We start from the raw sequence: 26,182 nt of genomic DNA, 5'->3' as shown, positions 1-26,182 counted from the left end.
ACCTTTTAAAATATAAAAACTGAAAGTAAAAAAACCTTAAATCATTACTTAACTCTTAATAATATATAGTATTTTCCCCAAGTGCATTGCTGTTGCTGTTGCTGCTGCTCATGTTGATGTTGTTCTACTTGTTGTTTGCCCAACTTGCTGTGTTGCAAGTTATGCAAGCTCGTGTCAGGTTGATGTGGAAAATTTGCATATCGCATATCGTTGACACGGTTGACACTGACCCCAAAACAGGGGCGTGGCAGTTGGTGGAGAGCCAGTTGGTGGGGGAGCATGATGAAATAGGTACGAATTATTCAATTTTTGACTAGATCAAAGCGGATGCGCTGACAGCGGGCAAATATTAACCAAATGGCGAGGGTCGACATGTCACGAGATGTTGCCAGGATGGCAGGATGGAAACTAAGGGACTCGACTCCAGGGGGGAATGGCATAGAGTACAAAGGAGAACTCACCTTGCATCCGGGCCAAAAGCAGGAGCAGCGTACAGCAGAGGGCCTGCAGCAGCTCCATATTTCATCAGCTCTGAGTTATGCCAGTTGGGCCAGCGACAAGGCGACTCCGGCGAAACTTGGCCCGTAACTTACTGCCACTGTCAGTGGCACTTCTTCTCCACCTCGCCTCGCCTCGCCTCGCCTAGCCTTGCCTTGCCTGCTTAACGTCCGTTTTTCCGCGCTTTTCCGCCTTTCCGCCTTTCCAGTCCGCTCCGCTTGCACTCCTCCTCCCTCCGATCGCCGAACAATATGCAACTTAAAAGGCAAACGGCATTCTGCGTAATTGCACGGCCAAGTACTGCAAAGAAACCAGAAGAGCGGTGGAAAATGAGTGAACGGTGCCTAGATTGCGGGGAGGGACTTAAATTAATTAGGACAACATGGCCAAGACCACTCTCAAGTTCGGTTCGAACGTATTTCGTACCCTGTAAGAGAAAATATTGGAAAGAGAATCGCCGGCGAAGTAAATTATCAGCTTAAGTAAAGGGAATTAAGAATATTTTTATAACATTTTGAAAGGTTTTTTTTTGTTAAAGTTTTAAAATTAAATTGTATTTTTAATTTTAAATTTTTTATCAATTTTCATTACAATTTTAAGGCTGGAAATGAATCCAACTCATCCGCCCTCCTATAAAGGGCAGGCGGCAGCACTTGTATTGGCCATAAATGGTGCAGGGAGCAGGAGAGCAGGGAGCAGGAGAGCAGAGTGCAGAGTACAGGGAGCGTAGTGCAGGGTGCCAAAAGGGTGTAGATGTGGGTGTGGGGGCAGGCCCTTCGGGGGCATTACGTAAGAGATGGAATGCACTCGCTGCAAATGTTATTAACAAACACAATGCCATAAATACAACACACACACACACACATGGATGGCTTGTGGGCTAAGTGGGTGGTGTGGCAGCAAGGACACGGCGAACAAGAAGAAGAAGAAACGAAAACAACAACAATGGCCACGGCTGAGTGACCTTTCTGGTCGTCAAGTAATCGCATTCGCAACGGTAGCCCCGACAACTTCGCATTTTTATGGCAACAAACGTCAGCCATAAACATTTTTATAACGCTGCAAGGCGGCGTCGACTGCAAATGGGGAAAAGTGGGCGGGGCGGGTCGGGGCAGCAAGGAAAACGCATAAACCACAAGCAAAATGAATTGTGTTTTCACTTTTTGTAATTAGCCTGAACTAAAGTGCTCAAGAGAAAGCAGGAGAAAGAAGTAGAAAGCGAAGGCAAGCAAATGCCAATGGCCGTAGTATAGCAACTCCGGAGTTCCTCTACGTCCGGATCTAAATCATGATAAATACACTGGAGCTGACTAGTATGGAAAAAGTACGGGGGGGAGGAGCAGAAAGTGCGGCCCTGGAAACTTGGTCGGGGAAAACTTTACAGCAGCTGCTAATCGAAGTGGGAAAAGGTGAGGACCGCCATCGATCAGCGATTAAGAATTTCCGTAAAAGAAACCAGCATTTCCCTCAATAACTTGTTATTCACATCTCTAATCCGATTCAGCATTCATAAATAACCAGCCCGGCTATGAATATTAAATCTTTTATTCTCAACTCGAAGTGAAGTTTCCACAACAACATCCATTCGTAGTTTTAAGTTTTCCACAAAAACTGAACTCCTTTTGCTTATTAAGACTTATTTACATGGAAACCTATAAGCTGAGAGGCATTTGTAATCAAACTTGCATTGCAGAATCATTGAGCTTGGAGAAATTACCTTAGAAATCTTCTTTAACTTAAAGTCTAACTAACTTTCCCTAACCCTAACCATAAATCTCAAATGTCGGTTAGTTTTATTAGCCTGAGCTTAACTTGTTTTCCTTTTATTTGTTCTTTTTTTTTGGGGGGGCTAAAAGTGTAAAAAGCACACACTTTAATTAAGCTTAGACTGAGACCAGGAACAGAGACAGAGACAGAAACAGAAACAGAAACAGAAACAAATTTTCGGAAACCTCAATTTTGGTTTGGCTTGAAGTTGCTCCTTGAGCCGAAAGTGAACTTGAAACTATTCTGGCACCGGAATTATTTACTCGAAAAGTCCACTTTTGGCCGGAAAAAACAAGGCAACAAGTTCCTTCTTCTTCTCCTCTTTTTTTTTTTTTGTTTTTGTTTTTGGTGAATTGAGCAATTTGGCCTGGTCCAAGTCCAAGTCTAAGTCCCAAGTCCTAAGTCCTAGTCCAAATGTCCGCTTTAAGTTATTTGTATTCAAAATATTCATTTCGTGCTAGCCACGTTCCACAGAGCCGTTGCGACAATTTGTAAACTAGGCCTGAATAAAACATGAAAATGGAAAACAACAAGGGAGGGGCAAAGCAGGACAGCAGGACAGCGGGATAGCGGGACATGTGACCGCTCTTTCTCCCGGACAAAACTGCACGGTTACATAAACAGGATAATAAGGCACTTAACATGCACTCGTCGCTGTTGGCCAACACACACACACACATATAGCCACATGGCCACATTTCCACATAGACATGGCTGGGAAAACCTCGAGCAGCAAATGGCGAATGTTGAATGCCAGGAATGCCGGAATGGCTTCGTTGTAGGCGTAACAATAAGGCGACCAGTCAGCCAGTCAGCCAGCCAGCCAGCTAGTCCAACAACTCCAAACAGGACCTCCACTTATGTCAGAGCAAATCAAGCGTTATAGCCCCTTGCCCTCCTCTGTTGACCGGGCTTTTAGACGTTCCTGCCTTAATTTACGTTTTATGTCATGTCACGGGCGTAATTGAAAATTTCCCCCTCCGCTCTTTCCGCATGTTTGCATATGGGCCCCAAGTTAATACTAGATCGAAGCTAATGAAGCCATCCAAGCAGGGACAAGAAATTTCAAAAAAACTTAAATGTTTAAAAGGCGAAGAATTCTTGTTAAATATTTGAAGTACTTAAGATGTTTTGGGTTTTTAAAGATGTGAAAAAGGTTTATAAAACTAAAAAGGTAATTTTAAAGAATTGGGAGTATTATTTCTTAACTTTAAGAAGGAATTTACATGAAAAGCTAAGATTTGATCAACGATTAAGGATGGTTAGAAACTAAGAGTCTTTATTAAATATGGCATATCTGTCAAATTTACCAGCACAGAGACACTTTTTCTTTACTAAAAAGGCAACCTTTAAAGTTAGTTCTAAAAAGTAAAATATTTTCAATTTGTCTGAAAGGGTTTTATGGCAGATTGCTTCTAGGAAGTGGCAAAAGCTTACAAAGAAAATATTTTAAATATTTTGTTTATAAGAAAGGTTGGTTATTTAATTTGATTAAACTTTCAAGCCAATCAAAACAACTTCCAAATAATGAAAGCCAAGTTAGGAATATATCTTAAATTAAGAACAAAAAACTGTAAGCCTTTTGCCAGGAAACACAATTTTTAGCCATAACAAACATCTTAGCAATGCTTACTTTGATAAACAAACAGACAAAAAAAGAAAGCTGAATTGGCAAAAATCCAAAAAATAAATATATTTATCAAACAACTTTCTGAGTAAATAGTTTTCTTAGACTCTCAAATTAGAAGAAAAAACCAGGCAGACTCTGCATTCCATTTGATCTGGCCGTTACGATAAGTGAAATTCATTTGCCAACTTTTGTGGGCACTTCATGTAGGCTAAAAATTAAACTGCACTTCTCAATTAACTTGGCTGGAAAGACATGAAGACACTGAAGGCACAAGGAAGCCGGCAACAATGCCGGCAGATTATGCAATTTGAATGCAGACTTATCTCGCATTTCAGGCATTTGTCATACAGTTTACACATTGGGCACTCACATTTTATTTGAATTTTAATAAGTCGCTTTTGTCCCATCGAGAAACGAAACGAAACGAAACGAAGCGAATTTAAAATCCAGAATCCAGAATTTAAGCAGAGTATTGTGCTTGCATTTATTCCATAAATAATTGAGATGTTTTCCCGAGATGCATCGCCTTTTGCTGGTCTTTAAGCCTGGCCTAATTGGTTGCTCTTTAAGTTTGCTTTATCGATATTTTGGTGACCTTTATCGGGGCAAGTGCACAAACATGACGACGAAAGCCCTAAATTATTGAAAACATTTCATTTCGGACTACTGACAATTGGGCTTAACTTGTAAATGGTACTTAATCCCCAGGGATATCGGTATACCGGTATCGGTATCGGTATCGGTATCTGCATGTGTCCGATTAGCCGCAGGTCCTGGTCGCAGGACACAAATCATTCGCAGGCCATGGGAGCCTTAATTTGCTTTTGCTTTAAATAAATTTTATTGGCATTGCCATGCAGCTGAGCAGCTGAGCAGCTGAGCAGCTGGGTAACTGTGTGGTGGCATGGAAGCTGGGATCTCGGAACCCTTCCTTCTCCCCCCAACTAAATGACATTTATTGTCAGCTTGGCAAAAAGGCAAAAAGGGGCAAAGCGGAGGAGATGCCGGCGGGAAAGCGAGTGGGCGATACGTTAACCGAAAATGTCTTTTCATATTTTTCATGCACAATTGCAGCCTTGTATGCGTTGGATTTTCATCTGCCTGCCTATACATATATCCCTGCCACTCTCTACCTCCCTCTCTCTCTCTCTCTCTCTCTTTCTCTCTCTATATATATATAGATATATATTTTACTTTTGCGTATTTATTTATTGACCAGGTCCAGAGCCATTCCATTCCAGTTTCATTTGCGGCCCGCGAAGAAGAATATTGCAATGGCTGACAAATTTATTTCGTTTGCCGCCGGCGGTTTTTCTTTTCCCCCTTTGGTTTTTCCCCAACCCACCACCACCACCCCCACCCCCTTTAGGCCGCTTTTGTTCTTTTCATTTTCGCAATGTGTCGGGCCCTGCCATGCATATTAAAATGTTCAAAAAACACACAGTGAAACCACCTCGCGCTGGCCATTTACTGTTGCATATTCATTATTGAAAAGTTTTTCAGCCTCCGCCGCCTACAACTCATAATAAAAATGATAAGCAAATGTTTTAAAATCTACCATACCTATATATATATATCACTATATAGTATATATATATATATACACAAACACATGTACGCCGATTTCCTTGAGGGATCAAATAAGTGCTTTATTTCATTTTGCATTGCATTTCATTTTATTTATTTGCTCGCCCGCACCGCACGCAATTATTTCAGTTTGGAATCAATTTATTTGCAAATTAGTCGACCAGAAGGCCATTGTCCGCAAGAGCGGCCCAAAGAGATCGTCGTTTTAGTTGCAAAAAGCGATTACAGGAGTAAATTCCGAATACCTTTTGCATTTCTGGCTTAATCTTTGTTGTTTTTTGGCAGAGAGTTAGGAGTAAACTATTCTCAAAAGGGAGCTGTTCGAGATGATAGTTTGTTGAGATGGATTAAATCTTAAACTTTCCTCTTATTTATCCTACATCCATCATGTTCTTTTCAATCTCTCAATATGTTGAGTTGTTGTAATAATTTTCCACATTTTTTAATCACAGTTTTTCTAGTTTTGGTTTGTTTTTGAGTCCTTAAATCTTTTTCTAACCTCTTTTTTTTATCATTTAAGAACTCAACAATTATTTTGGAAAAAAAAAACCACGCCCAGCAAATTCCTAGCTGAACTTTCCAAACGAAATCCTTTACAACTTGGTTTTTCCAGATTTCCTCAACTAATTACTTTTTGCAACGGCAGCCTTAGAACTTCACTTTGCGGCCAAGTTGATCAAACTAGTTTATTGGCTTCGCCGACTTCGCCTTTGGGCTTTGGGCGGGGGGATTTACCACTTGGCCACAGATCGCCCAGATGATGCACAAAACATAAAATCCCTAACAATCTGGGCAGTAAAATCAGGAAAAACTTAGTCAAAATCAAGGGACCCCTTCTTATATACAAAAATCAAAAAAAAAAAAAAAAAGAAATAACACATAGAGAGCGCCACATACATGGCGTGTGCGTTACGAGTTTTTGGCGTAACAGTTGCGTGAAGCATTACGGGAAATTCCTGGCGATACGTAAACCTAAACGACTGCTAATTGAAATATTAACACCTAAACGGACGAGGACGTTGACGATGACGACCAGGACGATGACGATGTCACCACAAAACTGCCAGCAATCGGCGTGTATGAGAGTGTGTGTGGGTGAGGGTGAGGGTGTGTGTGCTAGTGTGCTAGTGTGAGTGTGTGCAATTAAACGAAATGCGCATAACAATTGGCCAACCACGATATGCGACCTCAAAAACATAAACAACCGCAAATGTTGCGTCATGAACACGCAAATGGCCAAAAAGAGGACAAAGTGCCGAAGGTGCCATTCGCCATTTCCCATTTCCCATTTGCCATTTCCCATAGAAGTACATTTGTAATATCAACCTAAAATCACGGAGGGCCAAAACATAAACCAACTCCAAATCAATGTCAGCCCTTCTGCGGCTGCAAAATTTAATTTGATTAATTTATATTTCAGTTTGAATTTTCTGTTTGGGTTTATGGAATGCTTCTCTATGAGTTATAATTTTACAAATTAATAATATTTCTAAATTTTCTTCTCTTATGAAATTAAACTGGAAAACAATACTATAAAGGACTTGCAGGCAATATTAAAAACTAGTTTTTGCATTCAAATTGAACTTTGTAAGTATTCCTTTATATCTAAAACTACTTTGAAAGGGTTCTAAATTTGTTAATTTTACTCTACTAATTTTCTGCTAACTTTGAGTTAAGTTCAGAAAATATTATTCTCTTCTTTGGCACAAATATTGCTTTGTTTTGTTGTTATTCCATTGTCGAAAGACATTATGAGGAAGTCACTTCTATTAAGTCGAAAATATTTTAAAAATATGAAATATTAATACTCCTTTCAGATACCATTTAGTGATGTTTAGCATTAATATTATTTCTTAATGAAAATCCCACAGTTAAACCTGCAAATACTTCGTTTTTAATTTAATAATTTATATCACTTAAAAGAAAGCTTTTAAATAAATAATAAATACCCTTATTAAGAACATTTAATGTGCTTTTTAATTAATAACTTAATTCCCTTGCCGTAAAATCAGCCTTCAAATATCATTTAAAATCTTAACTTTGCCCATCTCTTACCCAAACTAAAACCACCTCAAAACGTTTAACTACCAAAAATAAAAATAATTTAAGTTTTTACCAACAATTAGAATGCCAAGCTCCCCCAAAATTAAAAACAAAAATCACTCACACAAAAAACAGACAACTCAGTGACATTAGCTTTGGAAAAACTAGAAAATAAACTCAATGAATTGACGCTCAGAAATGGCAACCTAATGCAGTATTTTTCGAGGAGCTCAGCCAGGACAAAAGGACTCTAAGCCAGTGCCCCTGAATGCTGAATGCAACTTGATTGCCGACTCCGACGACAGACAAAAGCTCAGCTCAACGGAAGGAAAAAAGAGAACGAGGAATGGAAGAGGAAACCCGTTCTACATGTGCGAGCCAAATTTTTATGAAAATTCTTTTTATTAATTTCGTTTTGATTTCGTTTGGCTATTTTGAGAGTGTGAGCTGCATGGAAAACATGGAAAAAATGGCAAATAAATTGCCAGCTTGATTTTATTGTCGGCAGCCTGATGATGTTGATGGCGACGCCGTTCGGCGAAATTGTTGGCAAATATTTGTGCAATTTTTTCGTTTCGTTTTCGTTTTGTTTCAGCTTCCTGTGTGTTGTGCCCCAAAAATTATGCTGTGTGTGTGTGTGTGTGTGAGGAAAACGAGACTGTTGTTTGCTCAAAAATTGGCCATTTGATTGATGAAAATTTGATGGAATATATTTGCCATAAATATTCGCATAAAGAGCAGTCACCGCCGCCTCCCATTTCCCATTTCACATTTCCGATTGATTACAATCGCAACGCGCAAACTAATCTGCCTCAATTATGGCCATCAACGGAAAACTCGGCACTTGCTGCTTATCAAAAACTACGATCGCTCTCGTAATTAAGGCACTCATTTATATTTTATAATTGTTAAATTAACCCTCAAGTGGCAGAAGGCCATCAAGATGCACTTGTCGGAATTTGATTAGGCAAAATGGAAGTGAAAATAAACAACGGCCTTGGACAGGGTTAATTTTAAGGTGTAAAGAGGACATTTCTTATATTGTTAATGAAAAATCATTTATTAGATTTTCTAAATATTATTTTAAATTTGTTTTTTATTTTTAAAATATTAGTCTTTTTGGTTATTACTTTTGCTCCTTTTTTTTTACTAATTATTACCAAGAAATGTAAAATAAAACTAAAACTATGAATAAAATAGATCTAAAAAATGATAAATAAATAAATAAAAGCCTTAAAAAATATGTTTTAGTGTCCTTAAGATAAGAACCAAATTTATTTTGTTATCACAGGAACAAAATTATTTAGAATTTAGTAAAACAAAAACCTACAAATTAAGAAAAACGTCACATAAAAATGATTCTTACACTCAAACCAATCAATAACAAAAATAAATATAACTTCTTTGATTTACAAATATTTTTAAACTTCACTCAAAACACAAGCCAAACCCGTTAAAAACACACAGTTTCGGATTTAACAGTTTTTCCAATTTGTTTTCCCCAACTAAGCTCGACTTTTTCCATAGACAAACTTCTTATGCAAAATATGTGAAAATATTTGAGAGCATGAAAAAGAATGTCAACCTGGAGCTGGTGGAGCTCTTGAGAAATGCACTCCACTTAATAGTGACACTGTGGACAGGCGGAAATCTTCGGGGATTCCCCTGGCTGGTTGGGTGACTGCACTTCCGTTTCCGGCCACTCGAAGTTGCCATTTCAAAATGCAATCGAGAAACGATTAGTTGACAAAGGTTTGGCTTTGTCTTCAACTTCCTGGCATTGGCAAAAAAATCGCTATACAGCCGTACCCCATATTTCATGTTACTGCTAGTAAAGTGGGCGGGAAGTTGGCTAATGAAAATTACCAGGCAACGGCAACGGAAAAGGCATGCGAGTTTGTTTTGCCTGTTTGATTATAATGAGCACAAATTACGTTGATTCTTGGTGGGCCTTTTTATTTTGTATTTCGTTCGGCTTTTGGCTTTTGGCTTTTGGCTTCGCTTTGATTCGGTTGCGGTTGCAATTTGTTTTTTGACAAAAGTCCTCCCCCGTTTGCTATTTTGTGGGGCCTCTCATTAGTTGGCCGAGGAATTTCATTGGCTTTACCTTTTAATTTGATTAATTCAGCCGCCCGACTGGCTCTTCTCCTTGGCCTTTCTTTCTTTCTATTTTCTTTTCTTTATTTCTCTTCTTCTATTAGTGCCGGCACGCAACAAAAACAACAAAAAATCATTAATAAATCGGTTAAATGTTTGGTTTTTTTTTTCTACTTTTCAACTTTTACTTTAAGTATTTCCGAAAAAGGGGGCCACACTCGAGACGGTCTCTACAGAAAAGGTATTCAATTCGATTCGTTTCGATTGCTGAAGTGCACTTGGCAATAACTATGTGTATATTTTTTTTTTTTGTATTTTCCCGCTACGCGAAACAAGCAACGGCAACGAGTCCTTTTTATGAAAGTAAGACAGAAATCGGAAAGCAGGACCAAGGACGACTGACTACCGCACGTGTTGACGCTTCAAACAAAACTGTTGCGCGGCTGAGGAAGACGCCACAACAAACTCGAGTCCTGAACTCCCATGGACTGGCGGCCCTCGGCTCCGATGGCCAGAAAGCAGCCGAAGGGTCCTTCGGCTGGGAATCGGATCCATCAGGACTGCCGTTGGCTGTGGAGCAGTCCGGCGGCCCTTGGCCTCGCATTCTGTTTACAAAACTGGCCACCGGCGCCTGCGCCCCTTTGCCAATTCCTTGGCCGAAGGCATCCCGAGAGCCCGAAAGGACTCTGGCCGAACGACTACGAAGGATTCGTGAAACTGAAAAACGATTCTCTTGGCCACCTCATGGTGGATTTCCATTAGCCGGCTTGGCACTGAGTCTTGTTTACGTTTTGTATGTTTACATTCCAGTCGACCGAACTGGAAACACGTGGCTGCCTTGGAAGGCGGAACACAAAAACACACAAGGACGAAGGTTGGGGCTTGGGTTTCTCTGGCGTAGAGTTCGTTGAATCCCAGCGTAGTTAGTCGGAAATGGAATGTCGGCAAGTGCCATTGAAGAGTTGATTTTATTGACTGCCAGCCGAAGGGGAGTTACAAAACAAAGGATCAAATTCTAAGGATTCGCTGGATGGCCTCTCAATAAAATGTCCTTAAATTGGGAATCAAATCTATGTATTAGTTTGCTGGATTTATATATGTTAAATATTGTAACTAATTGGTTTTCTAAAACTATATTTTGAAGTAGAATATTGTATTGAGTTGAGGTTTTTAGGTATTTTTATGATTTGATTTAAGAATTGTGGAAAATTAAAGCTTACTAACTTAACTGGTTGAGTCGATGGCCTTAGTAGCTAGTTACTCCTTTCCTTAAATTAGTTGATATATTTTAAAATTTAATTTATGTATAAAAGCTTAAACTGATTAATAATTTAACTGGTTAATTAAGATTTAAGTTGTAAAATAATTGAAAAAATACTTTTAAAATTGTTTACTGACATTTCCAAAGGCACCAAATCTGTTTTTAGATACAATAAAAATATCATTCATCAATTTTTAAACATTTTATCTTAACAACCTTTTTATGTTTAACTTTAAAAATGACCAATTTATATAATTATATCAATAAGGATTTTTATATACAGTAAAATTTGCTTAGCTGCCTCGATACTTAGCTGCATCGTCAAGATAGCTGCCTGATATTTTCATTTTTCTGCATCATGGCCACTTTAGTATGAAAATAATTACGTTTGGTGCACCCAACTTAGCAGCCTTCTGCACTTAAGCGCCTCATATCGGCTGAATATTTTATGGTTTTCTATGAAAATCATGTAAGTTAGCTGCGCCATCTATTGAGAACGAAGCAAATTTTCTTAAATAATTTGTATGCAGTATGGCAAAAATAATAACAGACTATTTTAAGAATTAACAATGAAAATGAATGAATTGGAAATGAAAAATTTAGACATTGAAATGAAAATATAATTTGGCTAAAAAAGATACAAAACTTATATGTACTTTATTTGAGCTAAAAGTAAACTTTTTTTTTTGTTCAAAAATTAAAATTAAGATAGCTGCATTTTTAAGATAGCTGCCTCGAAGTTGCCTGCAAAGTACTCGAGGCAGCTAAGCAAATTATAATGTATTTAATTTTAGCTATAAACATACAATTTAAAAGTAAGTTTTTATAGTATTACTTTCAAGCACGAACTTGCAGGCTTTTTTTCAAATAAAAACATAATAAATTACCATTAAATTTCGTTTAAAAATAACTAACTTTCCCATTGGCTAACTATTGGTCAGCTCTTTAGTATAATAATAAGATTAAAATGCTAAAAAATATTTTGGAAATCAAAGCAGAGCCCCATTAAACGGTTACCCCTGCTGTTTAAGAATCTTTTCGCCATCTTCGTGCATCTTGCAAATGCAAAAGTACCTGGCAGATGCAACCCGAGTCCAGAGTCCAGAGTCCTGGCTTCCTGGGCTTAGAGTCCGCAGTCCACCGTCGAGTGTCCAGAGTCCTGGCTTCCGTTCTGCCTGAATTTCGTGCGCATTTTTCCATCTGATTTGACATTTGTGCTAGGTAAACACAAGAATGCCAGCAACTTTTAATAAGACCAAGGAAGTGGACGATCCAGGGTCCGGGGAGGTGTCGAGTGGAGTGCCGAGATTCTGGTCTCGAATCTTGGCCAGAACCGCTTTCAACTTTTCCATGTGCGAATGTGTGTGTGTGTGTATTAGAGTGTGCAAGTGTGTTTGTTTGAGTGCCCCTGTTGGCTCTTTTGAGCAATTTAGTTTGCTGCCATTTGCCACAAATGAAAATTCGCTTTTTTGGGCCGCCACGGCGTATGCGTCATGTGTTTGCACTGCACTCGTTCCTTGTGGAGGATGAGTTCTGAAGAACTACCTCATCTCTCCCCCAAAAAAAAAACTGACTGCCACCAAACTGAACTGAACTGAACTAACTAGCTGGCCATCGAATGTTTGTTTGTTTACTCAATTTTAATTAAATTTTTAGCATTGCTCGTGTTTTGTTTGGCACGAAAATTTAAGCAAATTAATTGGCGCCCAATAATAGAGAAATCAAGTGAAATGTTTGCCAGTTGGTAAGTAATTTTAATTAATTTCCCGCGCCCTCTACTCCTCCAAAGGCTAAAATTGCAATTGCAATCAATGCGAAATCAAGTCAAAAGCCCAATCAAGTTGTTCAATAGTGGGCCAATGGGTGAGTGGGTGGAAGGCGGAGTGACCCGCAGGTGTCAGGTTCTTGAAAAGATCGAGATTAGAATTGGTTATACCCTCGAATAAGGGAAGGGAAAGAGGAGAAGCAAGAATAATCCAGAAAATGCATTTTTAATATTAATTTATAACTTAAAATAAATTATAATTAAGGGATGGAAAGGACAAAACACAATTAATAAACTTAAGAAAAACGGTTGTAAAAATATCAAATTATGAAAAAATATTTCCAGAAAAATATCACAAATATTAAACAAAATCTAGAAAGTAAAGAACTTTTCATCTTAAAATTCACCTTGAAAAAACCTTAAAAATCATATTTAGTTAAGATAAGATATAATTACATAAATATATTTAAATAAATCTAAAAAAAAACAACCATCAAACTCGCCCAGCATACCCCGCTACCCTATAAAAGAGCACACGTGAGACAGGAAACGGCCTTCAGCCCCACATGTCCAAAAGTTCTTTATTACCTTCGTAGCTGGATTATTAAAATTTCGTCGAATTACGTGCGAATAATACCAAATTGCCCTGGCACTCTATACGTCGCCTTGGCTTTAGCTTTTCCAGCTTTTCTATTTTCCACCTCCTCGCTGCCAGTCAGACTACAATTAAGTTTAGCAGCCAAAAGGAAAACTTAGACAAAACCAGAAATCGGTGAACAAAACTTATCAATTTTTTATTGCATTCGTACCGAATTTAGCTGGCTCAAGGTTGCATTTTCTACCAATACTATATATATATATATATATTCTATATAGTATATTTAAAGATCTAGAAAGCTATGGCATTTCTGCAGCTTCAATGGTGATGATGATGAGTGGGCTGCTGCCCCACAATAAAGCAAAACTTTTTTGATTACTTTATGCTAGCGGCAGCTGCGTCGCGTTCACATTTAGTTTTTGGCTTTGGCCACAAAGTAATTGCAGGACCAACACTGAGAAAAAAAAAAATAGAAATCAGGGCCATCGCGGTGCTGGCGGAGCCGGGAAATGACCAACCAACCGACAGATGTCTGTACATGGTCTGCCAGGCGGCGCCTCTCCGAGCACCCAGCCACATATTGAGAGAGTTATGAAACTGGCCAACAAAAAAGGGATTTTATTTTGCCAACCAACGGACCGTATCAGTACCCTGTAATCGTGAAAATATATTTGATAATTATTTCTAAACTTTAAATAGTTTGAGAGATCCAAAAGGACATTTAAAATGAATAATTTTTTAACATTATTAATTTAATATAATATAATAATAATATCCCTAAAAGAGAGACTTAAAAACCAACAAATGTTAGTTTAAAGAAAAACTCAAATCTATTTATATATTAGGAAGTTTATTTTTAAGTTTATAAAATAAACGAATAAACGGATAGTTGCCTAGATCGGTGTTTGTCCGATCTACGAATCCCGATTACTGACGCTCTGGCCTTCCCTGGGCAGCTGCCTCCTGGTTCGCCGGTTGTCCCTGGGCAGTGGGCTGATAGAACTGGGGACGTCCCTGGTTATCTGGTTGCTCGATCCACCGGCTAATTGGGTCATCGGGTTGCTCAAGCCATCGGCTAGCCAAGTCATCTGGTTGCTCGATCCATCGGTTACCCAGGGCTCCTGGTGGATCGATCCAAAAGATTCCCGGGACAATTAACTGATGGATCCAAGGATGTGCCTGCACAATTTGGCGCTGGATCGATGGCTGTACGTGGGCTGCTGCTAGCCCGATAAATGGGTTGCCCTCGGGATCTGGTACATCCACAAAAGGATTCCCTAGGGCAGCCAGTTGCTGGATCATAGATTCCCTATGTTCATTCTCGTTCGGTGGGGCTGGCTGATCGTTCAGTGGGGCTGGCTGATCGTTCAGTGGGGCTGGCTGATCGTTCAGTGGGGCTGGCTGATCGTTCTGTCTGGCTGGCTGGCGGTTCCGTTGGGCTGGCTGGCGGTTCCGTTGGGCTGGCTGGCGGTTCTGTCGCGCTGGTTGCCGGTTCCGGCGGGCTGACTGACGGGTCAGGCGAGCTGGCTGAACTTCCGGCTCTGTTGGTGGGTTACGGGGAGGGTAAGGAACTCTTTCTGGGTTCCGTGGGGCCACCCTTGCCCGGTTTCTAGCAGATCGTACCTCGGTAGCTGCGCCAGATGCTTCACTTTGACGAGCTGCTTCAGCCGCTTGAACTGCCTCTGCCGCCTCTCGGCGAGCCCTAAGTCTAGAACTTTGCCTTGGCATGTTTCACGATAACTTGGGAAGACAACCAATAAGGAAAATAAATTTGATTCAATCTTACGACTTACTAGTTATCACAAGGTTGGAAGTTAGTTAGAAGAATGACACTAAAGCTAAAAGCCTGCTGTGAGGTAAAATGATTTGCAAACTAAAAGCAGAGGTGTTCGTCGAGTTAAATCGAATATAAATGTAGGACACTAGCACACCGTGCTTGCCAGCCGATTTGTGATCAATAAACGATGTTGTGTAATCGACTTTTAAGGCCAGAGTTGCCAACGTTTTCCAAGCTGGAAAGTTGAACCCAAGACCGCGAAAATTTGAATTAAATTTGAATTTGAATATAAATTATTACATAATTGTAATATGCCAAAAACCCAAATTAACTTAAAAAACAAAAAATCTAAAATGTTAAAAATAAACTCAAATCTATTTAAAATATTTTTTATATTTTGTAAAATATATTTTAAAGTCTATAAAACTCAAAGAGAACTCAAAGCTGATATAGATTTCTGTAAAGGATTATTAGTTATGTTTCCAGCAAAAAAGGAAATAAACCATAAAACATATATACCCATCGAGCTTGTAGGGTATTCGACTAGCTCAACCGAATGTGCTGCAAATGTAATTAAGCGAAAGACGCTTGAAATGCGCGAGCTTGACCGCTCATAAAACTTTGACAATGCTGACCTGCCACGCCTCCTTCCTTTCGGGTAACGTTCCCACCCCGCGCCCAGTGAATGACCGTTTTATTAGCCGAGAGACATTTGAATCCTGGCTAGCTGAGGGGAAAAAAAATGAACAAAAAAGAGCTGGCCTGAAAGTGCATGCATTACTCATACGACATGCTGTCGTTAGTCAGAAATTAAATTTACGAAGCGGCAGCTGGAGCGACAGGTCAGGATTGGGACTGGGATTGAGATTGGGTAAGGGATTCAGAGATGAGGATTCAGGATTCAGGATCTGAGGAGCAGGAACTGCTGGCCCAGAAAATGGAACTGGACTTGCCACAGTTGATTGGTTAGCACTAAGCGGGAAATTTGCCGGCCATAAATGTCGGTCGGGGCAGCAGCCTTATGCCTTATGCCGTATGCCCGTACGCCGTATACCGTATGCCGTATGCCTTATGCCACATATCCTTTTTTGCTCCTTTTGCCTCTGTTTTTGCTGCCCCACAAAAATTTACATGCGCTCAAATTTTTAGCTGCCGCCTTTTTTCTGTTCTTTTGCCTGCCGCTGGTCATTGCCTGGAATATATATATATATATATATACATATATATATATTTAAAGCCCCGAATGTGTGTGTGTGTGTGTGTGATGTTAACTTGGCTGGCCAAAAATGTTCAGAGCCGGCTAAAGTTTCTCCAGTTTCCCTGGCAGCTTCCCCTTTTTCCTACCCTCTGCTTGCATATGTGCCGGTTAAGTGGTTTTTGTGGCTGAAAAGCAGAAAACTCATTAAAGTTTATTTCAAACACCAACAGCAACAACAACAACAACAACAACACCAGCAGAGAAGGGAAGGAAGGGGTTTCCCAGCCAACTTGGGTCAAAAATTAAGACATATGCTCAGGCTGAAACCGAAACTGAAACTGAACGGCAACAGCAACAGCAACAGCAACGAACTTCACAGTCTTTGTCCATATCTATACAGTTATGCATGTCTCCTACTTGACACTTGGTCCAAACCCACTCTATCTATCGACATGCACTTCGATGGGTGGTGCCAGATGAAGGGCTGAGGGCTCTGGGGCTAGAGGTTAGAGGCTAGGGGCTTGGGCCACTTTTGCTGCGGTTTTCTGGCCCCGAAAACTTTGCCAAGTGCAGCGAGTTCGACGTCATGTGGGCCGCTATATCGCATGCGGAGGGTTGGTTAACCCCCTCGGGGAGGAGGAGGTCGAAAGAACAACAAAACTCCCATTGAGTCACCCACGAGGGTCAATTTACTCAATTTCGAATTTTCCACTGCCAGCCCAAGGGCTCTTCACAAAAACAGCTCTCGGTTACGAATTTTCCGATGGCTACCATCTACGATCGCTAAAGACAGTGGGCACTGAGAGAAAACTTAGAGGAGCCTTTTCCTGGTATTATTATTTTATATTATATTAGTTTTGAAAGCAAGAAGGAACGCTATAGTCGAGTACCGATACCCGTCCCCATCTTATTCAATTTTAAAATAACCATTTTGATACCAGAAGAAGATAATTTTAATAACTGATTGTGTCGTCACTGCCCATGTGAGGCCTCATAACCTACATATTTCTTTACAAATTGTGCAAAATATTCCAATTTGAAAATGTTTATACAAAGTCCATGTGGGCGTCGGAGTGTGCGGAAAACCAACTCGACCTGCGGAGAGAGCATACGTATGATTAATCCTAACTTTCTACCACGTATAGTTCCCGAGATTTGAGCGTTTTTGATTTTTCACGTTTTTTGGGCGTTACAGAGGGCGTGGCCAGATGGGGATGTGCATCGGAGGCATCATTAGAAACTACACTGCTTAATCACTGCTTAACTTTCTATTATTTATTGTAACTGAGATATCCGCCTTTCTACAACAATGGAAAACTACGCTATTCAAACTTGGTGGGCGAAAGACTGGGCGTGGCCGAATAATGGCCACGGTTTGAGATGCGCTTCCGTTTGAAGGTTATACATGCCTGGTTCCAACTATCAAGCTCTTATAGTTCCTAAGATCTCAGCGATTTAAGATTTTCGTGGTTTTTTGTGGTTAGAGTGGGCGTGGCAGGATGCTTAATTAAACATGCGTTGTGTAGGCATCTCAAGATTTGGAATGCTTAATCGCAACTTTGTATCTCTTATAGTTCCCGAGATCTCAGCGTTCATACGGACAGACGGACAGCACTAAAGCGACTTGGCTTGGATCCTGATCAAGAATATATATACTTTATATTATAAAGTTTATAGGCTCGGAAACGCTTCCTTCTACCTGTTACATTTTTTTTTTTCATACCTTTTACTCTACGAGTAACGGGTGTAATTATATATAGCACTGGAGAGTAAGCCAAAAAGAAAAAGATATTCTTTAAGGTGAAAGTGAAGGGAAAATCGATGCATGCGTTTTAAAGAGATAAGATGTTTATTTATGTAAAGCTTTATTCCGTTTTATTTCTTAAAACCAACTATCAAGTTGTAAAGAACCGCGAAATAAACTCTGTACCGAAGAATATTATTAATTAAATAATCATTTAATTTTTTAAAACTGCATTCTTGCAAAGCCCTAAAGGCTTTGATCTGTTTTATAAGAGAAGGCAGCTTAAGTATTTGGTAATTATCATTTATGTATCAAAACATAATGATTGTATCGCTTAAAGTTTTTAAGAATAGAAAAATAAATGAAATTAATTAGTGTTTTAAAAGACTCTTGAGTCCTTTTAAAATGGTCTTCAGATTTCTTGGTCTTAACTCCTTCTTACAAAGCAATCCTCTTTAGGCAGTTTTATAGGCGATTTGAGAAATCAAATCAATTTAAAATGATTTTTGATTGCATAATAAAAGAGTTCCCTAGCTTAAACTTATCACAATTCTAAGTCGCTTTACATATTCTTTCTAAGGATCTAGCACATCACATAAAAATGCCAAATATTTTAAATAGGAACTACATTCTGAAATTCCTAGCATTAAGTTTTCAATGAATACGTGTTGGAAGTTTCAGAAACTTGAATCACTCTTAGGCTATGCCAAAATAAGAAATGTCTCAAGTGGACTTGCGATATTATTTTTATGTTCTATGTAAAACATCACAACTTCCAAAAAAGTACATTAGTTTGGATGGTCCATTGGGTGGTCCAGTCATGGGCTTCTTAGTCGTGCAGTCCTACCCATATACAGATTAGACGTCGACCGTAAAAATCATCAAAGCTTCTTGGTTCGGTGTGTCCGGCATCCGGATGTAGGTCCCGGTAATGGTAGCGGGTGCGCGCGGGACTGGTTGTCTGTGGGCAGCAGGCTGCTGTATCTCTGGCAGAGCCTGGGTCCCTAGCTGTCCTTGGTCAGCTGGGTGCTGGATCAATGGGTTTCCCGGGGCACGTCCCTGCTGTAATCCTGGCGTCCGCATCCGTGGGTTTCCCATTGCACCTTGCTGTTGGATGCCTGGCTGCGGGATCCATGGCTGTCCTTGGTCAGCTTGCGGGATCCAAGGAGATGCCTGGACAGCTACGAACTCGAATATTGGGCTGCCATCGGAATCCGGTAGGTCCTCAAATGGAATCCCCAAGGCAACTATCTGCTGTAGCCATTGCTCTCTTCCCTCAAATGGATCTCGGGTCTGTTGGGCAGCTTCCGGCTCTATTGGTGGGTTACGGTTTGTAGTGCTTCGGGCTTCGGCAGCTGTCCCTGTCCATTGATGTCCTTGGGCAGCTTCGAACTCGAATATTGGGCTGCCATCAGAATCCGGTAGATCCTCAAATGGATTCCCCAAGGCAACTATCTGCTGAAGCCATTGCTCTCTTCCCTCAAATGGATCACGGGACTGTTGGAGAGCTTCCGGATTTGTTGGTAGGTTACGATTTGTAGTGCTTCGTGCTTGGGCAGCTGCGCCAGAGGCTTCACGTTGGCCTGCTGCTTCAGCCGCTTGAGCTGCCACCTGCCTGCGTGCCCTAGTCCTCGCTCCGCGCCTAGGCATATTGCAAACAAAATAACTTGCAAAAAGAAACAACCAATAAACAAATTAGGTAAAGTTCAATCGTAAGACTTGCCAGGTATTACAAGGTTGGAAGAATGACAGTAAAGGTAAGCACCTGCTCTGCAATAAGATGATTTGCAAAATTCAACGCAGAGTTGAAACCAAAATAAAAAGTTAAGGAAACGTGCTGTGGTCAGCCGATTTCTGATCGATATGCTATATCGGTGAATCGACTTCCATGGCCAGAGTTGCCAACCTATCCCAATTTAGATAATTAGCCTGATGACCCGTTAAATTTGAATAGAAGAGGAAATAAAGGAGAACGCAGAGAATATTCAGAACCTAAAGTCAAGTGAGGCTGCGCTCCAGAAGTTTGGTTAGCAATAATGTTAGTGAGCAGAAAACGATTTAGATATAATGAAGTTTAGGGAATCTTGTTCTATATTGTATTCAGTATTCTCGGAAACTATAAAAGTTATATAGTTGGGACTAGGAAAGCATACTCTACAGATGCCTTTGCAGTGCATGTTTATTTCAGAAGCCCGCGTCCATAATTTTAATGTTACAATTTTGACTTCAAATATTCTGTGTTTGTTAATATTTATAAACTTATGAAACGTTTCATAAATCAATTTTATTAAGAAGTTAAAACGACTATAAATCCATATATGAAAAATTACAGACATCAAAACTCAAAATGAACAGAGTTGATTAACAGAGTAGATTAACAGAGTAGATTAACAGAGTAGATTAACATAGTAGATTAACAGAGAAGATTAACACAGTAGATTGACGCAGTAGACTAACAGAGTAGATTAACAGAGCAGATTAACAGAGCAGATTAACAGAGCAGATTAACACAGTAGATTAACAGAGTACTCTGCGTCTGATAGTCCTTGCCGTCACGTCACTTGACTACAGCCTTCTATGCTGTTTAAGTTGCATTTTTGATTAACTGAGTGATTTGGATTAGAAAGCTAAAGAAATTTCTTAAAAATAATTTACTTGAATGTTGAATTTTTAATCTAATTTACTATTTATTTGATTATATCATAGCATAGCCATAGCCATAGAGGTCTCAGGAGATGTTATCTCCGGTTTACCTTTTCCAATATTTAATAAAATTATAAAAAAATGTTATTGGAATATTAATTAAAATACTTTCAACTTTGTGTCGAACTAAACTCCTTTAGGAGTGTTCTTTTTTCCAGTAATTCATGTAGGTCATGCCGCTCTCTACCAAAGGCTACTTAGAACCACTTTAAAAGAGGATATTTTAAATGAGTTTATGTGATGTGACTTTAATACGATATTCCCACGCCCTCGGGCCCTCGGGCAAGCACAAAAGTTCAAGGAGCAAAGGGAGCAGAGGGAGCACTGCGTTAAATATGACATTATATTGTCTGTGTCGCAGCATGTGCTTGGTTAGTTGGTCATTTGGTCAGTAGTGGGCTGGTCTGGTTTTGTTGTTGGCACATTTGGCACAAATTAAACAATCTGTTGACAACTATTGGCCACAAAATCTTTGTTAATTGCCTTTTTGTCTGGCCTCAAGGCGGGTGTGTGTAACTAATGGACCACCCACAGTTTGCTAATTGCCTTGACCCCGCCGCCCGCCGCCGCCGCCCCTTTCGTGTGTTACTGGGTTACAGGTCGACGTACCTTCAATTGATATGAAATTAATATAATCGTTTGCTGTTTAAACTGCCATTTGGTGAATTTAATTACACTTCAACCGCACACTTGCACACACACACACACAGTTCAAGGGTTCTCTTTGGTTGCTCAAATTAACTAAAAAGCTTTCGACATTTCCGCAAAGTAATCGATCGATGAGATGCAATATTAAGATTATTTAAGCCAACAATTTATATATTATATTACATATATGATTAATTTTTATATAAAAGCAATCAACAGCAAGATTACAAGCTCCCTTATCTGAGATCAGACGTCAATTGAGCTGCGACTTAATGCTCAAGTCCGAGTCGCAATAGGGACACTGAAATAGAAACACCGAGCCAAGAAACAATCTAATTTAAAGTTTACAAGTTACTAGCCAAAACAACAACAACAAATGAACACACAGCCCAGCCAAGGCGAAAGAGAAAAGGAAGGGGGAGAGAGAGAGCTGGAGAGCTGGAGAGCTGGCTGGGCGGAAACGACTTGCAACATGCAATTTGTTATCTCAAGTATGCAAAATTATGAAAGTTTATTTAAAAGTTATGCCACGGCCCGCTCTTTTGGCTGCCAGGAAAGCCAGCCAACCGAGCAGGATAATAATTGTGCCGCCTCCAACAGCAGACGCAGATACTTTGCCTCTCACACACAGATACTTTCCCCCACACAGACACTTGCCACACACAAGCACACACACACACACCGAGAGTCCTTCTCACACATTATTCAAGTTAGCGGCGACAATTTATTAGTTTTACAATACAACTTGGCAAATTGGTGTATAAATCTTGGAGCCTCGCGAGTCTACTTCTTTCCACACTCCCTTAAAGCTGTTCCTATGATCTTCGCTGAAATTTCAAGCAGCAGAAATCTGTAAAGCTGAGAGGAATCCGTACTTTATGGCTACCCAAGAACATCTTGATCTTTAAGCTGGATCTTGAGGTTTTCCGTAGGAAATAAGAGCAGCTTTTCACTTATTTTTTAGTCTGATAATATTTATTTCTTACAAATAATAAATTAATAATACCAAACACAGATGAACATCATTCTATACACCTCCTTCTATGATATCTGCGACAAGCTAGTTCTCGTTATCTCCATTTGAGGTTTGGAAACGGAGCTCCACTGTACACAGGAACGGCAATCGTTGGCGGCAAGGGATTTCCTTTTCAGCAGGCAGCAATTTTTCAACTTTTCATCCAACATTTCGAAGTCCCTGCGACTCCTTTGCACGGCCGCTGACCATCCCAAATCTACATCCTGGCAACCATTGAAATCCCTTTTTAGGGATGGGCGGTTCCCAGGACTTGGAGCTGATCTCGTCAGACTCAAAGAGCGAGCAACAGCAGCGATTTGAACATTTCAAAAACATAACAACAACTGGCACGAAAAAAGATTTACATTTTTCATGAAGCTGATATGTTATCTGTCTTTCGACCCATTTTCACTGACTCTACTAATGAAATATAAAATCACTTTTCCGTTTCAAATCAGGGATATATTTATGTTTTATTTACTTAATATACGAAACATAAATAGTTTACTCTTCATAATGTTCTATTTCCTGCTGGTCTTGGTTTTTTATTTTTTGAAGATGTCCATGAAAAAGATTTGGGTGGGCCCAAAGCAAGGAAAACTAATCGATTATTATTATTTTGTGGCTCGATAGGCTGGAGCTCTTCTCCCGTTATCTGTGACAGGAAAATCGCAAAAACAACAACGAAGAGAAGCGAACAAATTGCGTGCATTTTGAACGATGAATGCCGATCGACTACTCGTATTCCAGAGGCACTTCTCCTTAGCTCATGAATGCACATTATTGAGGCCACAGCTAAAAATAAATGTATACTAATAAATTGATTGCAAGGAATATCTCTTAAAAGGAACTTTAGCTTGAACTTCAAGACTTTTACTGAGATTAAACGGGTTTACTGAGCCTTTCATTTACTTTTAAAAGCATTTAGTTACAAGTTTTAATAATAAATATTTGGGTTACTTATTTCTTTTCAGCATGTTTGTAGTACTTTAAGCACTCTCTTTGTTACTTTAAGAAAGATATCAAACTTGAAGTACCTCGACATCTCTGTAAATATAAAAGTTATATTGTGGAGAGGAAGATTTTAAATCCTAGAGTTACTCATTTCGAGTTCAATTTCTTATTACTTTTCAATTTTTCGATGTTAGCCTTGAGTTTTTAAACATAATTTACTTAAGTTCTGCTTACCTATTAATCTACCAACTTATTATTAAATAAGATTTCAGAACTTAGGAGTATAATTATTTGCATGGTCATTTATAGCTTGACAGCTGGTGGGCCTTGTTGAATTGCAGGTGGCACTTTAAGGCAACCAGCAAGTCGGAAATTTTAAGATTTAAATCTATATTAAATATTACATCTATCAACTGATACAATGTTTCTTCTTTTCGTACACAGAACTCAAATCCACAACAGGAAAATCGAAGAGAAATCATGGGAAAATCACGAAACCATTATGAAAACCACAAACATACTGAAAGTGGATTGCTCATCCGATTCCTTTCTCATACTCTGGGTAACTTCCCTTACTTATCTTTACACTCAAGTTCAGCCTGCACCTTATCAGTAGATTTTACTAAGACTTGCAAAATGATGTATTTTTGAATTTATTCAGCAGTAATTTTAATTATTTTATGGACACCAAATTAAAAATTTGTCCGCATTACAACTGAGAGCAGGCATTAAGCTTGAACTTAAAAACTTAAAAAATCTATTTTATTGCTTAAAAAATAACTACAAAATATAGTTGTTTTAAAAGTTCACAAAAATGAATGAGAGAGAGTTACGTGTTTAAGTCAAAGCACTGAACAAATTTTATTAAGTTGAATCTTTTAAGTTTTAAGTTTCATTAACTACTACCTTAAAAACTACTTACTTATTAAATACTACTATATTTACCAGGTTTTATCCGATTATTGATCAAAGTTCTTCAAGAAGTTATATCCCTGACTGTGTATATATATATATTCTGATTTCTCTCCGGGTTCATTTTAAAAATCCCCATCTATAAGCATATCATTGTTATTCGTTCTTTCCGAAGGACCCTAATTTGGGGGCGAACATCAGACGGCGGCGGCAGCTTGCGCTTTATGATTTAATAACGTTGCATGGGCGTACGACCCCCTTCCAGCCACCCACCCATGCACATTATCAACAACAACGTTGTCGTTTGCTGAGCACTGAATTGGATGCACTGGAAAGAAAAAGTTGAATAAAGAAACTTGAAAATGAAAAAAAAAATAAAGAATTTATGTTTAAGGTGAAAAAGAACTTTAACTTGGTAACTTGTAATATTTAACATTACTAAAAAATGTGAAAAATATTTAAAAATGAAATAAAATTAATTAAATTTGATTTTTAAAATTTTAGATTTTTACTATACGAAGTACTAGATATATGAAGTTTCTTTTTTAATTTTAATTTTAAGTAGCAGAACGAATGATTTAAATTAACTCAATTTTGGTATTTTTAAAATTTAATATTTAACAATTATTTTTTTCGTTTCTTAAAAAATTTAAGCTTACATTTTTGCCAGTACTCTTTCGAGGTGGTTTTGGGGAATGGGCGTTGTTTCCATCTTGGGCCTCGTCGAGCGCTCACATTATCTGGCTCTGGTGCATGTCATCGCTGGGAAAAGTTGTCTCCGCTCAGACTTCCCTTTGCCCCGCTTTCCACCGCTTTCCGCCGCTTTTGCCTGCTTTTTCTACCTCCTTGCTACTCGCTCCTGCCCCGGCTTTCTCGCACAGTGTCATCTCCCGTTGTCCCTGTCGTCATCGTCGGGCCATATTGAATTGTGTTAAAACACTTGCGCCATGCATGTCACACGGGCACCTACCCTTGGAAACCAATCCTCTACCACCCACCACCCACCACCCCCCATCCACCCACTTTTGTGCAATGGCGCGTGTTTTGCCATGTAACTCGTTTTGTCTCCGAGCTCCTTTGCTCGTTTCTTTACCCTTTTTCCTTTTTCCTTTTTTTTTTGTTTTTTCTTTTTTTGGAGGTAAGGTTGCTTTTTTATGCCCGCTTCATTTCCGGCAAATTAAAACGCATACGGCGCCACCCAAGTAACATTCTGCTAGATCGCTGAGAAGCTACGTTAAGTTAAGTAAAGTTAAATAAAATAAACACTAATTCTGCAGCGGTGACAGTCGCAGTTTTTGGTATACTCCTCGCCGTATTTCCCCTAGAGTCACATAATTTCTGGTTCAGTTTTGCCCAGTTTCCAATTTATTTGTTTGCCAGGGGATTTGCAGTCAGCACCGTCCACTCAATGGCTTGTCCCATGTTGTTTATTTTCTGTGTTATTTTTGTTATTTTTTGTTTTTTTTTTTTTGTTATATTTCCCATTTTCTGTTTGCACCTCGCCTCATAATTAAAAGCTGCACTACGAATTTTTCAATAACAGCCATAAATCAGGCATATGGAAGCCGAGGGAGTTGGCCATAAATAACTTTACAGCCACACACATTGGCCGGCAAAGCGTAACGGCCCAATCGGTGGGCGGACAAGGCAAAAGATGAGGGCGTGGCTGTCCTGGTGGAGAAGTAGCAAGAGGAGAAGGAGAGGCCATCGATGACCCAGTCAAGCATGAAAAGCCCCCACTTGGCTCCTTATTAGTCATGCCTGAGATCGTCCGACGACAGTCGCGGTAAATGCAATCGAAAAGTCGAGGCAAGCGAATTAAAACTTTAAGCAGGAGAAAATCAGGGAAAATTAAAGAAAATACCAGATCCGAAATATGTCTTACATTGGCTATTTTTCTGTTCTGTTTTACAAATATAATATTTTAATAAGATATTTTTTAAAAATGAAATGAAAAACGTAAAGTAGTCATCAACAAATCCAGC

At 39.3% G+C, this 26,182-nt stretch overlaps 1 protein-coding gene across 1 annotated transcript in view; it reads right to left on the bottom strand.

Annotated features, from left to right (window-relative positions):
* The window catches only part of LOC108103164 (carbonic anhydrase-related protein 10), a 56,471-nt gene extending 46,777 nt beyond the window's left edge, over nucleotides 1-9,694 (bottom strand). The window contains exons 1-2 of the mRNA XM_017208545.2: nucleotides 9,633-9,694; nucleotides 462-798 (exon numbers count right to left, since the gene is read on the bottom strand). Coding sequence (XP_017064034.1) covers nucleotides 462-519 — 58 coding nt within the window. The 5' untranslated portion in view covers nucleotides 520-798; nucleotides 9,633-9,694. The remainder of the gene's footprint in view (nucleotides 1-461; nucleotides 799-9,632) is intronic.
* Nucleotides 9,695-26,182: the final 16,488 nt, after the last annotated feature.

This window comes from Drosophila eugracilis, unplaced genomic scaffold (genome assembly GCF_018153835.1).
Source record: "Drosophila eugracilis isolate 14026-0451.02 unplaced genomic scaffold, ASM1815383v1 contig_649, whole genome shotgun sequence".
Lineage (NCBI taxonomy): Eukaryota > Metazoa > Arthropoda > Insecta > Diptera > Drosophilidae > Drosophila > Drosophila eugracilis.
This window is presented reverse-complemented; position numbering and strand designations above follow the sequence as displayed.